At 39.8% G+C, this 23,047-nt stretch overlaps 1 protein-coding gene across 3 annotated transcripts in view; it reads right to left on the minus strand.

Moving 5' to 3' along the window:
* SCP2 (sterol carrier protein 2) overlaps positions 1–23,047 on the minus strand; it is a 118,308-nt gene that overhangs the window by 81,183 nt on the left and 14,078 nt on the right. For 2 of the 3 annotated variants that reach the window (NM_001132644.1, XM_063713912.1), the window contains 5 exon segments: positions 3,009–3,135; positions 9,662–9,726; positions 13,513–13,644; positions 16,306–16,377; positions 22,572–22,629. In NM_001132644.1, the coding sequence (NP_001126116.1) occupies positions 3,009–3,135; positions 9,662–9,726; positions 13,513–13,644; positions 16,306–16,377; positions 22,572–22,629 (454 nt within the window). 3 annotated transcript variants of the gene reach the window in all.

Here is a 23,047-nt window from a genome sequence, read left to right on the forward strand (position 1 = left end):
GGCAACATTCTTGTTCAGTCTGAAATTACTTCTAAACAAAATATTTTTAAAGTATATTACAATATACCTCTAAAAATGAAGCATATCATCTTTTAAAATTGACAAACCTGGGCCAGGCGCAGTGGCTCACGCCTGTAATCCCAGCACTTTGGGAGGCTGAGTTGGGCGGATCACGAGGTCAGGAGATTGAAACCATCCCGGCTAACATGGTGAAACCCCGTCTCTACTAAAAATACAAAAAATGCCATGTGTGGTGGTCGGGTGCCTATAGTCCCAGCTACTCGGGAGGCTGAGGCAGAAGAATGGCGTGAACCTGGGAGGCGGAGCTTGCAGTGAGCCAAGATCATGCCACTGCACTCCAGAGCGAGACTCTGTCTCAAAAAAAAAAAAAAAAAAGAAAGAAAAGAAAAAAAATTGACAAACCTTTCAAATGACAACCATAAACAAATTTAATTTCAAATTATAATCTGGCTACATTCATTATCTAACTAAGTAACTTAAAATATTTATCATTTTTAAACAAAAATGCTATTACAATATTCAGTTTTCCTTCCCTTTCACAAAATAGGTCAAAAAAGAAAAAAGGAAAGCCAAGCACAAATGAAAATTCCAAGCAAAACATGTTTCTGTACCTATAATAAATGCTAACAAAAAGTACTTAATGTCCCTCAACTATGTACAGGAATGACAAGAAAACAAAAAGTTAATATACAGTAAAAGCTTTTTATTATTTAAAATTAAATATAGCTATATGAGAAACAATGAAAAGAATGGAGGTTTTATAGTATGGCAGATTTGGGTGTGAAATTCTCTCCTATCACCTATTAGAAGAAGTTACTCAAATTCTCCAAGCTTCAGGTTCCTAATATGAAAAATAGGCATACACTTACCTCTTAAAATAGTTGTTATATTTGGTGTGTAAAATATCTAAGATGTGTGAGGCACGCAACAAAGAGCAGCTACTATTACTGGGAGAAAGGGCTGAACAAGGGCTTTTGAGTGAGACAGAAATAGAATGGAACATAGGCTCTGCTACTTATTGACCCTATGATCGTGGTCAAAAACTTGTCTGAATATCAGATTCTTCTGGTATAAAATGAGATAATAACACCTCCAATACGGATTCTTGTGATAGCTGAATAAGATAACATACGTATGGAAATTCACTCCTTCATTCAATAAATGTTTGTTGAGTATTTAAATATGCTGCAGACTATAGAAGAGAAAAAAAAAAAAAAACTTCTTTCTTGTTAAATAACATGCCAAGCTCTGTGCTTGGCTGTGTATATCAAGGTAAACAAAGCAGACATGGACCCTGCTTTCGTGGAGTTTCTAGACTAATAAGGAAGACGAAAATTAAACAAGTAAAACCACATATGATAAATATACGAATATAAATAGTGCTAAGTGCTATGAAGGAAGCAATATGAAGCTATCTAAGAAAGAGAATAACAGGAGGGGACTACTTTGATTTGAATCGTCATGGAGGGTCTTTCTAAATTTTAAAGATGAATTAATTACAGAACACTGATTTGTGCCAGGCACTATTCTTTTTTTTTTTTTTTTTTCTTTTATCCTTGGTTTAGCCAGGTACTATTCTAGGTTAACAATCAATGTGCAGGAAATAAGACAAATAAAAATCCATGCTTTTGTTGAACTTATATTCTGGTTGGAAGAGTCAATAAACAAGAATATATATATATATATATATATACACACACACATATATCATGTTATATGGCACCTGTAATAATCCGACATATATGTATGTGTCAGATATATGTCAGATTATTATAGGTGCCATATAAAATGATAAAGCAGGAGATAGTGAATAGGAAGTTCTGGGAAGGAGAATGATGAAAGAAAGCAAAAGGTGGCTTTTAAGCAAAGACCTGATGGAAGCCAGGGAGCTGGCTCTGACGATCCTAGGGTAGAGGCTAAGGCCCTACCTGAAGAAAAGCTTGGTGTGTCTGAGGAACAGAAAGAAAGGATAGTGTGGTTGGAGCAGACTAGTGAAAGAAAAAATGGTGGGAGATAAGGTCAGAGAGCTAATGAGGGTGGAGGGAATGATCATGTAGAAGCTCGTAGGCCATAAGAAGACATTTGGGTTTCAGTCTGAATGTCATGAGAGACAATGGAGAATTTTAAGCACAGGAGTGAAATGATCTGACATATTTTAAAAGCATGGCTCTGGTTATAAAGTAGAGAATTGACTCTGGAGGTGCACAAGTAGAATTAGAGAAACCAGTTAGAACACTCCTAAATTTCAGGTGTGAAATTATGCCACTACAGCAAAAGTAGCAGAAATGGTGAGAAATGGATAGACTGAGAATACAAAGAAAAGGCTTGCTGATATATTGAATGTAGAGTATGAATAGCTTGATCTTTCACCTCTTCTTGGTTGACATTTTAAGATCCTCAATTTATAGTCCATGGCCAGTCATGGTGGCTCACGCCTGTAATCCCAACACTTTGGGAGGCCGAGTCAGGTGGATCACTTGAGCTCAGGAGTTTGAGACCAGCCTGGGCAACATGGCAAAAAGCCACCTCTACCAAAAATACAAAAAATTAGCCGAACATGGTGTTGCACATCTGTAGTCCTAGCTACTCGAGAGGCTGGAGTGGAAGGATCGCTTGAGCCCGGGAGGTGGAAGTTGCAGTGAGCTGAGATCGCACCACTGCACTCCAACCTGCATAACAGAGTGAAACCCTCAGCTTGGAAAAAAATAATTTATAGTCCATGATTAAAGGAAACAAGATTTGTGTTATTTTTCCTATTTCAACTTCCTGCTATAGAGTACTCTAGGTACTTCCCATACCATAGTCTATATATAAATACTTTCTCTATGACTAAGTTCTATAAGAACTATTACTTCGATTTAATTCAAAAAACATTTTACATCTTATATATCCTGGCATCCTCCACAGTTCCTTAATAAATAACTGTCGTTTCTCATCTCATGTATGTAACTAGTAAGAAGCCTCAAAGTTTTTTAACTGTAACATACCATATTTTTCCATATGTTCTTTTCCAGCATACCCAAACATCTGAGGAGCAATTGGGTGAGCAGACAATCCATACTTATTGATCAGGAGGTCAACATGCTTATCAGTGGGAATGGTTCTATCTGAAAACTAAGAGAGGGGGGACAAAATTTCATAAGGAGCTGACATGATAAGTGTCTCTTTCAAAACTACTACAGTGCTATTAAGACATTTATTTATTCTAAGCACATAGTAGTACACCAGAAATGGTCAATGTGAATAAAATCAGTTAAGACATGCTCCACAGGGAAACATGGGAAGAAGAAAAAATAATCAAGTGACCAAAGAGGTATTAACTCTTTCATGAAATATTTATTGGGCATCCAGTATGTGCCAGTAACTATTCCATCCTGTCATGGGGTGGGGGTTGGGGGGAGGGATAGCATTAGGAGATATACCTAATGTAAATGACAAGTTAATGGGTGCAGCACACCAACATGGCACATGCATACGTATGTAACAAACCTGCACGTTGTGCACATGTACCCTAGAACTTAAAATATAATAATTAAAAAAAAAAAGAAAGAAAGAAATGAAGGAAATAGGCTGGGCGCGGTGGCTCACGCCTGTAATCCCAGCACTTTGGGAGGCTGAGACGGGTGGATCACTTGAGCTCAGGAGTTCAAGACCAGCCTGGCCAACATGGTGAACCCCATCTCTACTAAAAATATATAAATTAGCCAGGTGTGGTGGTATGCACCTACAGTCCCAGCTATTCGGGAGGCTGAGGTGGGAGAACTGCTTGAACCCGGGAGGTGAAGATTGCAGTGAGCCAAGATCACACCACTACTGCACTCCAGCCTGGGCGACAGAGTGAGACTCTGTCTTGGGAATGAATAAATAAATAAATATATATATATATATACACACACACACACGCACATAATATATACACACACACACACATACATATATGTATATAGTAGCCAGGCATGGTGGGTCATGCCTGTAATCCCAACACTTTGGCAGGCCCAGGTGGAAGGCCCACCTGAGCCCAGGAGTTCGAGACCAGCATGGGCAACATAGCAAGATTCCGTCTCTGCAAAAAATTAGCTGGGCATGGCTAATTTAAAATAAAGAATAAATTAAACCCAAAGTAAGGAGAAGAAAGGAAACATCAAGAATGAGAGCAGATTTAAATAGAAAATGAGTAGAATGAAAAAGAATGAGTAGAAGTGAGCAGAATAAACTAGAAAAAAGAATATAGGCCAGGTGCCATGGCTCATACCTGTAATCCCAGCAATTTGAGAAGCCAGGTGGGCAGATCACGAGGTCAGGAGTTTGAGGCCAGCCTGGCCAACATGGTGAAACCCCGTCGCTACTAAAAAAAATTAGCTGGGCGTGGTGGCAGGTGCCTGGCCTGTAATCCCAGCTACTCAGGAGGCTGAAGCAGGAGAATTGCTTGAACCCGGGAGGCAGAGGTTGCAGTGAGCTGAGATCATGCCACATGCCATTGGCGCTCCAGCCTGGGTGACAGAGTGAGACTCTGTCTCCAAAAAAAAAGAGTATATAGAAAATCAGTGAAAACAAAAGCTGGTCTTTCTATTGTAAACTTTCTTTTTCCATGATCACTCTGACAAAAGATGACCATGGAAAAAGAGAGAAGATAAAAATTAGCAACACCAGAAGAAGGGAAGGGAAAAGACACGTCCAAAGATCCTACATTAAAAAGATGGGAATAACATGAATGACTTTTTACCAATAAGGTTAATAATTTAGATGAACTGGACAAATTCCGTGCAGGACATAAACTATCAATGCTCACTTTACAAAAAAAATAGACAACCTCAATAGTAATATATTTACTAAATATATATATTAATATATAAACTTAGAAGACTGAAAACTTTCCCATAAAGAAATCACCAGGCCATGACCCAAAGATGAGAATGCAAAAAAAATATATTTTTTAAATTAAAAATATTTTAGGGCTGGGCGCAGTGGCTCACGCCTGTAATCTCACTTTGGGAGGCCAAGGCGGGTAGATCACCTGAGGTCGGGAGTTCAAGACCAGCCTGACCAACATGGAGAAACTGTGTCTCTACTAAAAATACAAAATTAGCAGGGTGTGGTGGCACATGCCTGTAATCCCAGCTACTCGGGAGGATGAGGCAGGAGAATCGCTTGAACCTGGGAGGTGGAGGTTGCGGTGAGCCAAGACTGTGCCATTGTACTCCAGCTTGGGCAACAAGAGCAAAATTCCATCTCAAAAAAAAAAAAAATTTAAAAAAGAAAAGAAAACAAGTCACCAGACCAGATGTGAACTGGTGAATTCTACCAAAAATTTAAGAGAAAAAAATACCAATTTACATATAAGCTATTCCAAAAAACAGAAGAGAAGAGAACACTTCTCAGCTATTCTATGAGGCCAGCATTATTCTCGTATTAAAACTAGACTGGGTGTGGTGGCTCACACCTGTAATCCCAAAACTTTGGGAAGCCAAGGTGGGCAGATCACTTGAGCCCTGAAGTTCAAGACCAACCTGCACAATGGAAAGAAAAAACAAACCAACACCCTTGCAGACATAAACACAAAAATCCTTAACAAAATTTTAACAAATCAGGCCCGGTGCAGTGGCTCACACCTGTAATCCCAACACTTTGCGAGGCCCAGGCGGGAGGATTGCTCGAGCCCAGGAGCTTGAGACCAGCCTGGACAACATAGGGAGAACCCGTCACTTAAAAGAAAAAAATTAACAAATCAAATCCAACAATATATAAAAAGGATAACATATCATGACCAAATACCAAACATTACCCCAGAATATGGGATAGACTAACAGTCAAATATCAATCAATATAATGCATCATATTAACAAACTAAAAAAGAATAACAAACTAAGAACATCTCAATAGATACCTAAAAAGCTTGTGAAAAAATGTGGCCAGGCGCGGTGCCTCACACCTGTAATCCCAGCACTTTAGGAGGCCAAGGCAGGTGGATCGCCTGAGGTCAGGACTTCGAGACCAGCCTGGTCAACATGGTGAAACCCCGTCTCTACTAAAAATACAAAAATTAGCCCGGCATGGCGGTGGGAGCCTGTAATGCCAGTTACTTCGGAGGTTGAAGCAGGAGAATCGCTTGAAACAGGGAGGCAGAGGTTGCAGTGAGCCAAGATTGTGCCACCGCACTCCACTCCAGCCTGGGTAACAGACTCCATCTCAAAAAAAAAAAAAAAAAAACTTGCGAAAAAATTCAACAGAAGGACTGACACTACTCAATTTCAAGACTTACCTAAAGCTACAGTAATCAAGACAGTGTGGTATTGGCAAAAAATATTCAGATAAATTAGACAAACAGATAAATGGAAGAGAATAAAGAGTTCAGACATAGACCTACATAAATATATGATGAATAAGCAAAGGCAATATAATGGAAAAAAGATAATCTTTTCAACAAATGGTGCTGGGACAACCGGACATCCACGTGAAAATAATGAATCCAGGCACAGACCTTACACCCTTCACAAAAATTAACAATGACAAAGAAGCAAAGGCAATATAATGGAAAAAAGATAATCTTTTCAACAAATGGTGCTGGGACAACTGGACATCCACATGAAAATAATGAATCCAGGCACAGACCTTACACCCTTCACAAAAATTAACTCAAAATAGATCACAGACCTACATGTAAAACACATCTGACAGAAAACCTAGATGACCTTGGGTTTGGCATTGGCTTTTTAGATACACCACAAAAGGCACAATTCATGAGAGAAAGAATTGAAAAGCTGGACTTTGTTAAAATTAAATTTTCCACGGTTGCCCAGGTTGGGGTGCAGTGGCACAATCATGGCTCACTGTATATCAATATGTTCTAACCAGGAAAGATGTTCAACTGTTAATTGAAAAAGTAACATGTAAAATATCATTAATCTTCTCTATATATTTACAAAGGTTTTTTATGTGTGGTTTTTTGTTTTGTTTTGTTCTTTTGGCAGAGCTAGCTGAGGTTTTATTTTGGAAAAAAAAAAATTGAATTGTTTTGTAGCTGGAGGCATGGGCAAGGGGGGTACCCCAGGCAGTAAATTTACAAAGGTTTTTTAACATGTGTGTATATGCATATGAATGCTTAGTTACATGTGTCTGTATTAATTTGGGAAAACGGCAGGAGATATAGATACTTAATTATTAACGTTAAGTATTAATTAATGTTAATTAAACATTAACATTAAGTTACCTCTGAGGGACAAGATTAAATAGACAGAAGGGGCCAGGGGCCGGGGCGGTGGCTCATGCCTGTAATCCCAGCACTTTGGGAGGCTGAGGCGGGCGGATCACGAGGTCAGAAGTTCGAGACCAGCCTGGCCAATATGGTGAAACCCCATCTCTGCTAAAAATACAAAAATTAGCCAGGCATGGTGGCGGGCGCCTGTAGTCCCAGCTACTCGGGAGGCTGAGGCAGGAGAATCACTTGAACCCAGGAGGCAGAGGTTGCAGTGAGCCAAGATTGTACCACTGCACTCCAGCCTGGGTGACAGAGGGAGACTTGGTCTCAAAAAAAAAAAAAAAAAGGCAGAAGGAGAGACTTTTAATTTATATATATTTCTTTTTAATTGTACTATGGGATTATGGATGAATTTTACTATTTTATAATTTTTATAATTTTCAAATAAAAGTTACCAGGGTACGTACCATTCACTGCTGAAAAAAATACATATTTTTCATGTATCATAAACATTATATATTCACTTACACAACCTTATTTCTCAGTCTTCTCCAGCTGCCACTCTAATCCAGACAGTTTTCAAAACTGTTCCCTAGGTATATCATATTCATTCAAACACCCATGACTAGGCTCATGAGGCTTTCCCTGACATCTAGGAAGAGCTCATTTCCCCTTACCCACTCCTAAATTATCTTTAAGATCCAACCTAACTTCTACCACTTTTTAAAGGCATTCTTTAAAGAGGGAAACAACTCATTGATTTGAATGCCTATTAAGTGCCACTTTTGTGGTTTCTAAGAAATATTATCACATGTATTTAACTTAATTTGGGGTAGAGGTCCTTTAACGTTTCAACAGAGAAAATGAGATCAGGTTGATCACATAAGTTAGATAATAGTATAATCTTAGATAACAGTAAAAAATTATCTTCAACTCATTTTCTTTTTTTTGAAACAGAGTCTCACTCTGTCGCCCAGGCTGGAGTGCAATGGCGCATCTTGGCTCACTGCAACCTCGACCTCCTGGGCTCAGGTGATTCTCCTGCCTCAGCCTCCCGAGTAGCTGGGATTACGGGCGCGTACCACCACACCCGGCTAATTTTTTGTATTTTTAGTAGAGAAGGGTTTTGCTATGTTGGCCAGCCTGGTCTTGAACTTCTAGCCTCAAGTGATCCGCCCATCTCAGCCTCTCAAAGTGCTGGGATTACAGGCATGAGTGAATTTTTAATTTTATTTATTTCATTTTTCTTTTCTATAAATTCCATTTAGGTTTCTTTTTCATGCCAATAATGTTCTTTTTAGTAGTTTCCTATAGCCTAAAGCGGTTCCCAAGCTGTCTTTTATTTCTCTAAACATAGCAAACATGGTTAAATCTGCATCCAATAAATCTAGTTTTGGCGGTCTTCAGAGATTACTTTTTACTGCTCCTTCTTTCTTTCGGTTCTCAATTGTGGTGTCTTGTTTCTTTAATCCTTGGTTATCTTTAACTGTGTGTCCTTGAAATTTTACTTGAAGGGTTCTCAAAGCCTGGAAGAAGGGTGCTTTCCTCCAGAAGAAAATTTGTCTAGGTTACTACCATTCTGGAACTAATTTAGATTCAATTCATGGTTTGAGGTTTCCTGGACGACTTAGATAATGAGAATGTTGGCAGTGATCCCACATGAGGGCTAGCCTGTGATTTATTAACTCAATGAAAGGTTTTACTGGGTTTTTTATTCTTTCTCTTTTTTTTTCTCCCCTGTTTTACTGGATGCCATGGTAACTCTCCCTATCATCTCATGGAAGTGGGCAGTTTTACTTCAGGTTTGTCCTACCCAAGGAGTTTACCTTACATAGTATCAATTTAATGTGGGTATTAAACTTCTGATCTTGGGAAGGCCTGAGCTTTGACTACTTCCCCCTTCATTCCAGGGGGCTGTTAAAATTGTGGCTCACAGCTGCCGGATCAGCAAAGATCTTCAAGGCAAAAGTAGCTGCAAATGCTGATGTTAATTCTCTGGCACTCATCCGCAGTTCCTCTCTCTTGCTAGTTCTTCAATACCTTTAGGATTTCTTTTTTCATATTCTATCCAAATATTTTAGTTGTCATCAGTGAGAGAACCGGCTCAAAAAACTTGGCTTGCCATTACCAGAATTAGAAGTCCCACATTTTATTAACTCTCTTCAATTTGTTGAATGAATTTCACTTATTGAATGTAATTCATTTATCAAAAAAATGAATAAATGAATGGCTTTCAAATTAAATAGATAAGTCAACTTCAAATTCAATAATCTCATATCCTTGAACACCAGTTTCATCATTGGTAAAATAAACAGTTTGAACAAAATTATCTCTAAGATTCTTCACTATTCTAAAATACCAAGATCTATGCATACATGTAAGTATCACCTTTCAACTTTTGGGTTATATTAGCTCATTTAGTAACTATGCCAAAATAACACTCACTTTTATTCCAAGGCTTCCCTTATTCATCTTCTCAAACCCAAGAGCCAAGACACATTCTGCCACACCTTAAAGGAAAATGTAATTATTGTGAAAATTCAAATTTCCAAACACCAACAAAATACCATTAAATACTTCAATTCAAATAAGTACGTCAAGTGAGCACACAGTGGCTCAAACTTACAGTCCCATCAGTTTGGGAGATCAAAGCAGATGAATTGCTTGAGGCCAGGAGGTCAAGACCAGCCAGGCAACAGAGTAAGACTCTATCTCTACAAAAATTTTAAAAATTAAAATGTTTGAAAAATTAGCTGAGTGTGGTGGTATACACCTGTAGTCCTAGTGACTTGGTAGGCTGAGGCAGGAGGTCACTTGAGCCCAGAAATTCTGTCTCTAAATAAATAACCCAATTTAAATAAAATATAAAAACATACTATAACCCCACAAAGGTTTTTGTTGTTGTTGTTGTTGTTGGTTTGCTTTTTTTTTTTTTTCTGACACAAAGTTTCAGTCTGCACCAAGACTGGAGTATAGTGGCAGGCTCACAGCTCACTGCAGCTTCAACCTCTCAGGCTCAAATGATCCTCCTACCTCAGCTCTCTATTAGCTGAATGGGGTGGCACAGGAATGTGCCACCCCATTCAGCTAATTTTTGTATTTTTTGTAGAGAGAGTTTTGCTGTGGTGCTCAGGCTGGTCTTGAACTCCTGGGCTCAAGCGATCTGTCCACCCCGGCCTCCCAAGTGCTAGGATTACAGGCATGAGCCACTGTGCCTGGCACCACAAAGGTTTTGTTGGGTTTTGGTTGTTTTTTTTTTTTTTGAGACAGTGTCTCACTCTGTCACCCAGGCTGGAGTGCAGTAGTGCAATCATGGCTCACTGAAGCCTAGACCTCCTGGGCTCAAGCAGTCTGCATGTAGCTGGGACCGCAGGCCTGTGGCACCATGACCAGTTTTCTTGCTTTTTTTTTTTCTTTGTAGAGATGGAGTCTCACCATGTTGCCCAGGCTGGTCTCAAATTCCTGGGCTCAAGTGATCCACCCACCTCAGCTTCCCAAAGTGCTGGGATTACAAACATAAGCCACCAACCAGCCAAAGTTTTTAATAACAGAAAAATTACAGAGAAAATCTTTATATTCTAGATAAGAGGAAAAATCGGGCCGGGCACAGTGAATCACATCTGTAATCCCAAAACTTTGGGAGGCCAAGGCAGATGTATCGCTTGAGACCAAGAGTTCAAGACCAGTCTGGGCAACATGGCAAGACCCCATCTCTACAAAATATACAAAAATTACTTGGGTGTGGTGGTGCACACCTATGATCCCAATTATTAATACTTAGGAGGCTGAGGTGGGAGGATCACCTGAGGCCAAGAGGCACAGGTGGCAGGAGCTGAGATCATGCTACCACACTCTTGCCTTGGTGAGAGAGTGAGGCCCTGTTTCTAAAAAATGAAAAGAGAAAAAATCAATAAGGTGCTTAATTCTTCTCTTGAGTCTCAATATGTTAATAAAATTTCATGTTAATGTAGAAATGTGTTTCAGTAATGAATATAAAAAGCTAATTTAGAATCACACTTAGAAAAACATTTAAAATTTGAAATTAAAAATGTAAAAATGAACCCAATGAAAATCTCAAAAGAATTATTTTTGGAGAGAGGGGGCACCTAAAAATGATGTTAAAGTTCAACTGAAGAGCCAAATATTCCTGCAGGAGGTGAACTAAAAAAAAAAAAAAAAAAAAGACAGAATTGCCACATTTTTTCTTAAAAAAAATAAAAGAACAGAAACAGGGACCACTAGCATTATCAAACAATATAAAGTTCCAATAATTAAAACGCTGGGTAGTGAAATAGTGATCAACAATCAAATCAGTGGAACAGAGAGAGGACCTAATAAAAAGCCCTAGAATATATGGAAACATAGGATATGATACATATACAAAAGAACTGAAAATACACGGCCACAAAAAATACATATCTACATACACAATGTTTACAATGGCATTATCTTCGCCCTCCCCACTACCCCGATTTTTAAAAGACAGTGTCTTGCTCTGTTGCCCAGGCTGGAGTATAGTGGCACAGTCATAGCAAACTGCAGCCTCAGTCTCCTAGGCTCAAGTGATCCTCTCGCCTCACCCTCCCAAGAAGCTAGGATTATAGGTGTCAGACACCATGCCCACTATGGCGGCATTATTCATAACAGCCAAAAAATAGAAACAATCCCTCAACTGATGGAAACAAAAAAAAAAAATGCAAGCAACAATGTCCATCAACTGATAAACAGGTAGAAGAAATGTGGTGTAGCCATCCTAGCACTTTGAGGGGCCGAGGCAGGAAGATCGCTTAAAGCCATTAGCTCAAGATCAGCCTGGGCAACATAGCAAGACCTCATTTCTACTTATTTTATTTTTTATTTTTCTTGTACGTTTAAAATACAGTCCATCTATTTTTTAATGTGATATATCCATACAATGGAATATTATTTGGCCATGAAAAGGAATTAAGTACTGATACACGCTACAACATGAATAAACTGTGAAAACATTGTATTAAGTGAAATAAACCACAAAAGGCCATGTATTGTACAATTCCATTTATATAAATATGCAGAATATGAAAATCCACAAAGAGAAAGTAAATTAGTGGTTTCTAGGGACTGAGGGGAGGAGAAAATGGAGAATGAATGCTAATGGGTACAGGGTTTCTTTCTGTGGTGATAAAAATGTTCTAATATGACCAGATGTGGTGGCTCACACCTGTAATCCCAGCACTTTGTGAGGCTGAGGTGGGCAGATCACTTGAGGTCAGGAGTTTGAGACCCACCTGGCTAACATAGTGAAACCCCGTCTCTATTAAAAATACAAAAAAATTAGCCGGGCATGGTGGTGGGTACCTATAATCCCAGGTACTTGGGAGGCTGAGGCATGAGAATCACTTGAACCCGGGAGGTGGAGGTTGCAGTGAGCTGAGATGGCACAACAGCACTCCAGTCTGGGCAACAGAGCAAGACTCCCTCTCAAAAAAAAAAAGTTCTAATATTACATAGTGGTGATAGGTATACAATTCTGTGAATATACAAAAAACACTGAATTGTACACTTTAAAAAGGTGAGTTTTATTGTCTATAAATTATATCTCACAATGCCTTTTTAATTTTATTTTACCTTAATTAATTTTTTTCTTTTTAGAGACAGTCTCACTGTGTGGCCCAGGCTAGAGTGCAGTGGTATGATCATACATCCTCCAGCCTCAGCCTCCTGAGTAGCTGGGACCACCACGCCTGGCTAATTTTTTTTAATTTTGTATAAACACAGGTTCTAACTACATTGCCCAGGCTGGTCTTGAACTCCTGGGCTCAAGTGATGCTCTTGCCTTGGTCCCCCAGAGTGTTGAAATTACGAGTGTGACCCACCATGCCTGGCTGATAAAGCCTTTTTTTTGTTTTTTGGGGGGTTTTTTTGAGACAAGTTCTGGCTCTATCACCCAAGCTGGAGTGCAGTGGTGCCATCTAGGCTCACTGCAATCTGTCTCCCCGGCTCAAGTCATCCTCCCACCTCAGCCTCCCAGGTAGCTGGGACTACAGATGCACGCCACCATACCCGGCTAATTTTTGTATTTTTTGTAGAGACAGGGTTTTGTTACATTGCCCAGAGCTAGTCTCAAATTCACAAGCTCAAACAATTCACCCGCCTCGGCTTCCCAAAGTGCTGGGGTTACAAGCATAAGCCACCACACCCGGCCTGATAAAGCCTTTTTTAAAACAAATACATTATAAAATAATTCCTCTGATGGTCGTATGATTAAATGATTAAAGTGGGGCAATATTTAAGTACACTAGACAAGCACTCCTTACCACCCTGAATCAGCTGGCGGGCCATAAACAAAGCAGTAGAACCAGTAGCACAGTTATTGTTGACATTGATTATAGGAATTCCAGTCATTCCCAAACTGTGATAGATAGCCCTCTGCCCACAGGTAGAGTCACCTGAATAGAAAAACAAAAATTTTCATATGGAGAATTATGGAGCTGCAATGCAACATAATACCACATTATGGGTTTTTACAATATTATACCTTTGCCTAGCATATAACATGTGCAAGACAGTAAATATCTTAGAAACAGTTTTAACACTAACCATCATTTACTCTGCAAAAAAGACTGAAAACAGAATATATGTGCACTTTCTTTATATAATACAGAGGTAGGGAAGTAAAGAAATGATCAGTTAACAGAAAACAATTCCATCTGGCTAAGGCTATATGACAAAGAAAGCAATATTTCATTAACACCTAAATGTCAGAAAAAAATCTTTAAACCTTGGCCAGGCGTGGTGGCTCATGCCTGTAATACCAGCATTTTGGGAGGCCGAGGCAGGCAGATCACAAGGTCAGGAGATCGAGACCATCCTGGCTAACACAGTGAAACTCCATCTCTACTAAAAATACAAAAAATTAGCCAGGCGTGGTGGCACGCACATGTAATCCCAGCTACTTGGGAGGCTGAGGCAGAAGAATCACTTGAACCAGGAGGCAGAAGTTGCATTGAGCCTAGATTGCACCACTGCACTCCAGCCTGGGCGACAGAGCAAGACTCAGTCTCAAATAAATAAATAAATAAAATCTTTAAACCTATGCCAGTGATTAAAGGCCATGATTTACTTTTCATATAAAGATTCCACAACTTCAAAAAATTTAAAAGACCCTGCATGCCAAGGCATTCCAGGAAAACATGATCCATGTTAATACACATGTGACATCCTTTCCCAAGTGTAAAAAGTAAAGTAGAGGTTCCTCTTCAAAGACTTTCCTCCTCGTTTAATTAGGAATAAATAGTAACTTCTCTTAGAAGCAAAATTTATTCAAAGACCTGTGCTAACATTCTTAAATATCTGCTAACCATGATAAAGAAATCATTATACTTTATGTTCTTAGCTCCCACAATTTAGCCTAAACATTTGCCCTGGCATGCTTATACTGGTCCAAGCAAGCATTAAGTCATAACCTATTCCTCTTCCTTATTTGAAGGTGTTTTTACCTTTCTCGGCATTCCACAAGTTACTTCCTCCTTCCTTTGTTCTCCTCTGCCTTTGCCTCTTTTAAAAAGTTCTAAGTTGCTAGCCAGTCAGGACAAATACAGAATGTGAGGTCCTGTTCCAGCCAATGGAACTGGACACAGCAGTAGGGTGGAAGCATCAGGTTATAAATGACCCTGTCTCCTTTGCTCGGTGTACTCTCGTGGCAAAACTGCTGGCGAGTGTACCCTTTCTGCAGGAAGTTAAAATGGCCCTGCTGAGTAAATTAAATTTATGTTCAAGTGCTATTTCTTTATGGCACCAATGACAAGCATTTCAAACACAAGTAACATGACCACCAAGGTAGACATGCTGGAGCAGTGTGATGGGAATATCTGAAGGTACAGGCTCCAGGAGTCTTCAGCAAAATCAGGAAAGTTAGGGATTTGCTTTTCAATAAATATATTCTGCATCCCTTTAACCCAGTATGTTTCCCTTCTAGAATTCTCTTTATATCTTGATATCTCAAAGAAATAAATCATAGGTATGCACAAATATTCATCTACAGTAACACCTACTATAGTATTTTAATAATATTGTATATATTCATAGAATTTTTATAATAACTAGAAATTAGAAAATATCATTACTACTTCTAAATAAGCTATAGTAGATCTTCAAGAGTAGATTATCATATAATCATTTAAAATGATGTAGGGGTTCCCACACACCTCACCCCTTTGCCAAAAACAAAAAAAAATGTTGTTGGGGTTGGGGGAAACAGAGAGATGTTAGTCAAATGGTACAAACTTTCAGTTATAAGATGAACGAGTTCTGTGGATCTAACTTACAGCATGGGTGGTAATTAATGGCTAATTAACTGGATTGTGGTAATTATTATTCAATATATACATAAATCATCTTATTTTATACCTTGAATATATTCAATCTTTATTTGACAATTAAGTATTTTTTAAATTCTGTGAAAAGACTGGAACTTTTAAATATCCATTAAAAGGGGATTGATAAAATAAATTATAATACATTTATTCAATGAAACACTATGCTTTTTTTTTTTTTTTTTTTTTGAGGTGGAGTCTTGCTCTGTTGCCCAGGCTGGAGTGCAGTGGCACGATCTCGGCTCACTGCAACCTCTGCCTCCCGGGTTCAAGAGATTCTCCTGCCTCTCCCTCCTGAGTAGCTGGGACTACAGGCGCATTTTTTGTATTTTTAGTACAGGAAGGGTTTCACCGTATTAACCAGATGGTCTCGATCTCCTGACCTCGTGATCCGCCCGCCTCAGCCTCCCAAAGTGCTGGGATTATAGGCGTGAGCCACAGTGCCTGGCCATATTTTTAAAAAGGCCAAAGAAGATCTTTACAGTATGATTTGGAATAGTCACCAAAAAAAAAATTACACTAGGTTGACACATAAGGGAAATCTATAAATAGTGGTAATTCCCTTAAATCAGACTTTGAATTCTGAGGGTTTTTTTTCTTTTGTCTTCAATACAAATATAATTGAATGAATTCTGAGTTTTTAAGGGTTAAAATTCACAAATGCCTCTGCATTGTTTGTGTAGTTGCTGCTAGATTTAGGTAAAAAAATTTTAGAATACACAGTTTAATACATACCAAAAACATAGCCAACACATGCCTGGTCCACTGCTGAATAAGGGATCTGTGCATCAGCTAAAGCCTTCTTGCCTATAAAAACGAAAGGTTTTTATCAAAAAGTGCTTTAAGTATTTGTTTTAGGAAAGTAAAAATTAAGTTTAGAGTTTTCTCAAAGTAAACTACCTCTATATAGTCTATGCTCAATTCAAATGACAAATCCTTCATCAAATCATCTCAGATCTCTACTTTCAGAAGTAATCATTTTTTCCTCTAAGCTACTGCATCACTTTTCCGTATCTCTTTTTTGGTACTTAACACTTTCTTTCATAACTTCACATCTATCTACATTAAATCTGAAGAGTCTTACAGCTCCTTAATGACAAGGTCCTTGTCTTATTCATCCCTGTAGCTCCACTGCACATCTAGAGGGTAAAATGAGAAAGACTGTCATTACTGGGAGCAGATAGCACTAATGTGCTCATCTTACAAAGCAAAGATCAAGAGATGACTCTGTGTATGGAACAAGAAAGACAGCTTAAGGATGCTATCAAAAGTGGCAGAAATAACTAGTGGAGGAACTGAGAAAAATTATGTAAGTAAATGAGAAAAATTATGTAAGTAAACTGGAAAGAGGACAGAGAGGTTGAAAAAAAAAGTGTGAGCTAAATCCTCATTTATGACAGTGAGAAGCAAACAGACATCTGAAACTGACAAATCAAAAACTTGAGGAAGTATTTAGATAACCACCAGAAGAACTAAAGCAAAACGAGTTAAAAGAAGTTGTCCATGGGGAACAGGCCTGAGAATTAAAAGCCACTCTTCATTCTTTTTTTTTTTTTTTTTTTTTAAGGACAATGTCTCTCTCTGTCACTGGAGTGCAGTGGTGTGATCATAACTCACTGCAGTCTCAAACTCCTGGGTTTAAGCGATCCTCCCACTTCGGCTTCCCAAAGTGAGGGGATAAGAGACATGAGTCACCACACCTGGCCCTGTATTCCTGTATTTTCCGTTTTTTTGTTTTGTTTTGTTTTGTTTTTTCCGAGACAGAGTCTTGCTCTGTCACCCAGGCTGGAGTGCAAGGGCGTGATCTTGGCTCACTGCAACCTCCACCTCCCAGGTTCAAGTGATTCTCCTGCCTCAGCCTCCCAAGTAACTGGGATTATAGGGATAACAGGCGCCCACCACCACACTACTTTCTGTATTTTTAGTAGAGAGGGTGTTTCGCCATGTTGGCCAGGCTAGTCTCAAACTCCTGACCTCAAGTGATCCACCCCCCTTGGCCTCCCAAGGTGCTGGAATTACAGGCGTCAGCCACCAAGCCTGGCTTCTTCTTTTTTTTTTTTTTAACCATATAAATGTATTTGAAATTTTTTTAATTCACAAAGATACTAATTATAATAATCAATTATTATAATTTATGAAGTAATTGATTACAGAATTGGGTTAGTCAAACAATGAGTTATCTTTTCCTGCTTAACGTATGGACAAAATATAAATGTCTTATAATAATGTTTATGAGACTATGTTGAGAAGAACATTCTCATATGTTGCCAATGAGACTCTAAGGGTGTAAACGCTGAAAATTAATTTGGCAAGAATCTTGGTTGACACAGTGGCTTACTGTACTTTAGGAGGCTGAAGTGGGAGGATTACTTGAGCCCAGGAGTTTGAGACCAGCTTGGGACCCCATCTCTACAAAAAATAAAAATTAGCCAGGTGTGGTAGCATACACCTGTGGTCCCAGGTACTTGGGAAGCTGAAGAGAGAGGATCACTTGAATCCTGGAGGTCAAGGCTACAGTGAGCCGTGATCTCACCACTGCACTCTAGCCTGGGCAACAGAGCCAGACCCTGTTTCAAACAAACAAAAAAAAGAGGCCAGGCATAGTGGCTCATGCCTGTAATCCTAGCACTTTGGGAGACCAAGACAGGAGCATTCCTTGAGCCCAGGAGCTCGAGACCAACCTGGGCAACATGGCAAAACCCTGTCTCTACAAAAAATACAAAAATTAGGGGGGCATGGTGGTGTGCGTCTGTGGTCCCAGCTACTTGGGAGGCTGAGGTAGGAGGATTGCTTGAGCCCAGGAGGTCAAGGCTGCAGTGAGCCATGATCACACTACTGTATTCCAGCCTAGGCAACAGAGGGAGACCATGTCTCAATTAAAAAAAAAAAAAAAAAAACTTAAAAATGATCATATTCACTATTCCTGCAATTCCACTTCTAGGCTCTTTCCTCAAAAATAGAGATTAGAACAAACATTTATTTAGCAAAATGTTCACTACAATTTTTCTAAAATATCAAAAACTTGGGAACCTAAATGTCCAACAAAAATAATGGCATATATATATATAACAATATATTATGCACAACTTAAACATTCTTTTCCAAACAATTTTTTTTTTTGAGACAGTCTCACTCTGTTGCCTAGGCTAGAGTCCAGTGGCACTAACTTAGCTCACTGCAAGCTCCACCTCCTGGGTTCCCACCATTCTCCTGCCTCAGCCTCCCGAGTAGCTGGGACTACAGGCGCCCACCATCACACCTGGCTAACTTTTTGTATTTTTAGTAGAGACGGAGTTTTCACCATGTTAGCCAGGATGGTCTCGAACCCTTGACTTCAGATGATCTGCCCGCCTCAGCCTCCCAAAGTGCTGGGATTACAGGCATGAGCCACCACGCCTGACCCTTTTCCAAACAATTTTAAGTAGAAGGGGAAATGCTTATGAAAAAATAAATTTCAGAAATTAGGATACAAGCTGGGCACGGTGGCAAGTACCTATAGTCCCAGCTACTCAGGAGGACTGCTTGAGCCCAGGAGTTTGAGGTGGAGTGCACTATGACTGGACCTGTGAATAGCCACTGCACTCCAGCCTGGGCAGCATAGTGAGATGTTGTCCTTAAAAATATCTAAATAAATAAATAAATAGGATACAAAACTACAAATGTGATCCCATATAGCCATAGGGGAAAAATGCTAAAATAGAATAACACCAAGATACTAATAGTGACTAGGTCTGGGTCAAAATTTTGTTTTCATTAGTACATAATTATTCGTTACAATAAAACACATGCACTGCTCTTATAATCAGTGGGAAAGAATGAGTTACAAAAAGGTATGTTTAGCTGGTACTCTGTACCTTCTTTAAATGCTAACAGCAGGCCAGGCACGGTGGCTCACGCCTGTAATCCTAGCACTTTGGGAGGCCGAGGCGGGTGGATCACCCAAGGTCAGGAGTTCAAGACCAGCCTGGACAACAGGATGAAACCCCATCTTTACTAAAAATACAAAAGTTAGCTTCAGGTGCTCCGCCCACCTCGGCCTCCCAAAGTGTTGGGATTACAGGCGTGAGTCACCATGCCCGGCCAGATTTCTTATTACTAGTCAATCCCCAGAGTTAATTTCAAACATCATAACTTTACCTCAGTATTACCATTTTATAATCAAAATATTATATACACACTAAAGTAACTTCAAATTTTTTAATGAAATAAAAGAAATTTGTCAAAAAATATAGAGAAAACTGATCAAAGCATCTCCCACTTCAGAGACAGGCAGAAGCTATTTGGAGGCATCAATTAAGAGGAGAACATTTAACAACGCAGAAGATAAACATTAAATGAATAGTGTCTGCCCTGAGAACCACTGCAATTAATCAAATCTCTTGAACCTTCCTTTTGGAGGACAGACATCCTCTGATTCCTTGTATAACATTTAAGCATTGAGTTGAATAATAAGAGTTGATGTTGAAGGAATGGTTAGAAAGAGAAAAAAGAAAACAAAAAAAAAAAGTTGAAGCAAAATCTAAATATATATGCACTGGATTTCCCCATAATATTACTTATGGTAATAATCAGGAACATCTAAGGAATAAACACAGTAACTCCTTTTGGGTTGCCTGGCAACAAGGTAGCAGGAATTGAGTTGGGGAGGCTCCCTAGGAAAAGGACTGTGCCTAACAACTTATGGGATGAAAGAGAAGGTCTCCAAGTGTTGACAGCAGGTATTTCCCAGAATTCCTCTAAACAACTGGCAGCTAAGTTTAGAGTACTTGCCCCCAAACCAAAACATTTATTTAGGTGTTCCAGCAGCTACTGCCCCTGTCTATCACCAGCACTACCTCTAGCTGGCAGAGTTCCACCCAAAGAAGGAGGGTAAGTAAGGAGGTCTCTATACCATGGCTAGTACAAAGCTGACTGCCCGAAATCAACCAGTGGTAAAGCATTCAGGAAGCAACTGGCTATAAAAGCCGCTTGCAAGAGTGTGCCCTCTACTGCAGGGATGAAGAAACCTCATCATTACAGGCCTGGTACCGTGGCACTCGGTGAAATCAGACGTTATCAGAAGTCCACTAAACTGATTCGCAAACCTCCCTTCCAGCATCTGGTGCAACAAATTGCTCAGGACTTAAAAACAGATTGGCACTTCCAAAGTGCAGCTATTGGTGCTTTGCAAGAAGTAAGTGAGGCCTATCTCGTTGGCCTTTTTGAAGACACCAACCTGTGCCCTATCCATGCCAAATGAATAACAATTACGCTAACAGACATCAAGCTAGCATACTACATACGCAGAGAATGTGCTTAAGAACCCACTATGGGCCGGGCGCAGTGGCTCACGCCTGTAATCCCAGCACTTTGGGAGGCCGAGGTGCAGATCACGAAGTCAGGAGATTGAGACCATCCTGGCTAACACAGTGAAACCCCATCTCTACTAAAAATACAAAAAATTAGCTGGGCATGGTGGCGGGTGCCTGTAGTCCCAGCTACTCGGGAGGCTGAGACAGGAGAATGGCGTGAACCCGGGAGGCGGAGCTTGCAGTGAGCCGAGATCGCGCCCCTGCACTCCAGCCAGGGTGACAGAGCAAGACTCTGTCTCAAAAAAAAAAAAAAAAAAAAAAAGAACCCACTATGTTGGGAACCATTTCATTCTCAAAAACAAAAATATTCTCTTCTTCTTGTTATTGGTAGTTCTGAACATTAGATTTTTTTTTTCCCATGGAGTCAAAAGGCACCTAAGCATATGATTGCAAGTGGATAAATAGGGGACAAAAATCAAGTATTGGTAGTTTTTCCATTTTCATGCGTGTGTGAATTTTTACTATAACTGCAGGGATATAAAGAAGCCCGTTAGGCTGGGCGCAGTGGCTCACGCCTGTAATCCCAGCACTTTGGGAGGCTGAGGTGGGCAGATCACCTGAGGTCAGGAGTTCGAGGCCAGCCTAGCTAACATGGTGAAACCCCGTTTCTACTAAAAATACAAAAAAAATTAGCCTGGCGTAGAGGTGTGTGCCTGTAATCCCAGCTACTCGGGAGGCTGAGGCAGGAGAATCACTTGAACCTGGGAGGCCGAGGTTGCAGTGAACTGAGATCATGCCATTTGCACTCCACCTTGGGCAACAAGAGTGAAACTCCATCTCAAAAAAAAAAAAAAAAAAAAAAAAAAAAAAAGCCTGTTAAATTTTTCTGGCAATGCCAGCATTTGGATTTTTAAAAAATAATTAAATTTCTTATTGATGGCAAAAAATAATTCTTTATATATATCATGTAAGGAAGCTTTCATACTTGTCCCCTTTTTTAAAAAAAAGAGAGGTGGGGGAGAAGAACAATGGATGGGGATCTCTCTGCTACAACTCAGACCCACAGTGCAGCCAGATGCAGCCTGGCCATGGCACGTCTCTAAAGAATGCCGAATGCTTAGAGAACCAGGACCCATACACCTGTAGATCCTTCTCCCTGTTAGTTCCACTCACACCAATATTCACCCGTCTTTTTGCTCAAAAGTACTAATACTCATTAGAATAAACAATAACAAACTGCATCACCTCCTTTAGTCATGCAGTAATCTAGTGACAGAAAAAGAATTCTCTATGTTGGCTCAGTGAAGTGAAGAAAACCACCATACAGGTATTTAATACATTCTGAATGTGATTATCCCTTTTCCAGGAAAGGAAGACACTAATTTTGTTAGAACTCCTGAAGTTAACACACACTAGAATGATGTTATCCCTTTTAATGACCCTACCTCTCTCTCCCACAGATCCCTTAACCATCTCAACACATATTTGGATAGCACATAAAATTGTAAGCCACTCTCTGCTTTGGCTATGTAGCTGCTAAGAATGCCCAAGCTCTTTTCCTTTGTAGTGAGTCACTAGGCATTTCTCCGCACAGGTTCTTCTCCCTTGACTGGGCTTCCTTTTGTGCTTGCAAGGCTGCCCCATCCATGAAATCAAGACAGACCACATAATAAACTATGAATGTTCAAAGATCTAAATGTTCTATGTTACCTGCTTCTCCTGCCAAGTCAGGGTAGTCTCTTGAATTCTCAGCTCCAGGCTTCACGAACTAGAGATATAGAAAGAGATAATAAATACAAACAAGTATAGTTACATTTTTTTTTTTTTTTGAGATGGAGTCTTGCTCTGTCACCCAGGCTGGAGTGCAGTGGCATGATCTCGGCTCACTGCAACCTCTGCCTCCTGGGTTCAAGCCATTCTCCTGGCTCAGCCACCCCAGTAGCTGGGATTACAGGTGCACACCACCATGCCCAGCTAATTTTTGTATTTTTAGTAGAGACAGGGTTTCACCATGTTGGCCAGGCTGGTCTCAAACTCCTGACCTCGCGATCCGCCCGCCTCAGCCTCCCAAAGTGCTGGGATTACAGGCATGAGCCACCGCGCCCAGCCAAGTATAGTTACATTTTCTACACAATAAAAATCTATTCATTCACTACTCTTTCAAACAAAAAACACATTATTATTAG

This window comes from Pongo abelii, chromosome 1, assembly GCF_028885655.2.
Source record: "Pongo abelii isolate AG06213 chromosome 1, NHGRI_mPonAbe1-v2.0_pri, whole genome shotgun sequence".
NCBI lineage: Eukaryota > Metazoa > Chordata > Mammalia > Primates > Hominidae > Pongo > Pongo abelii.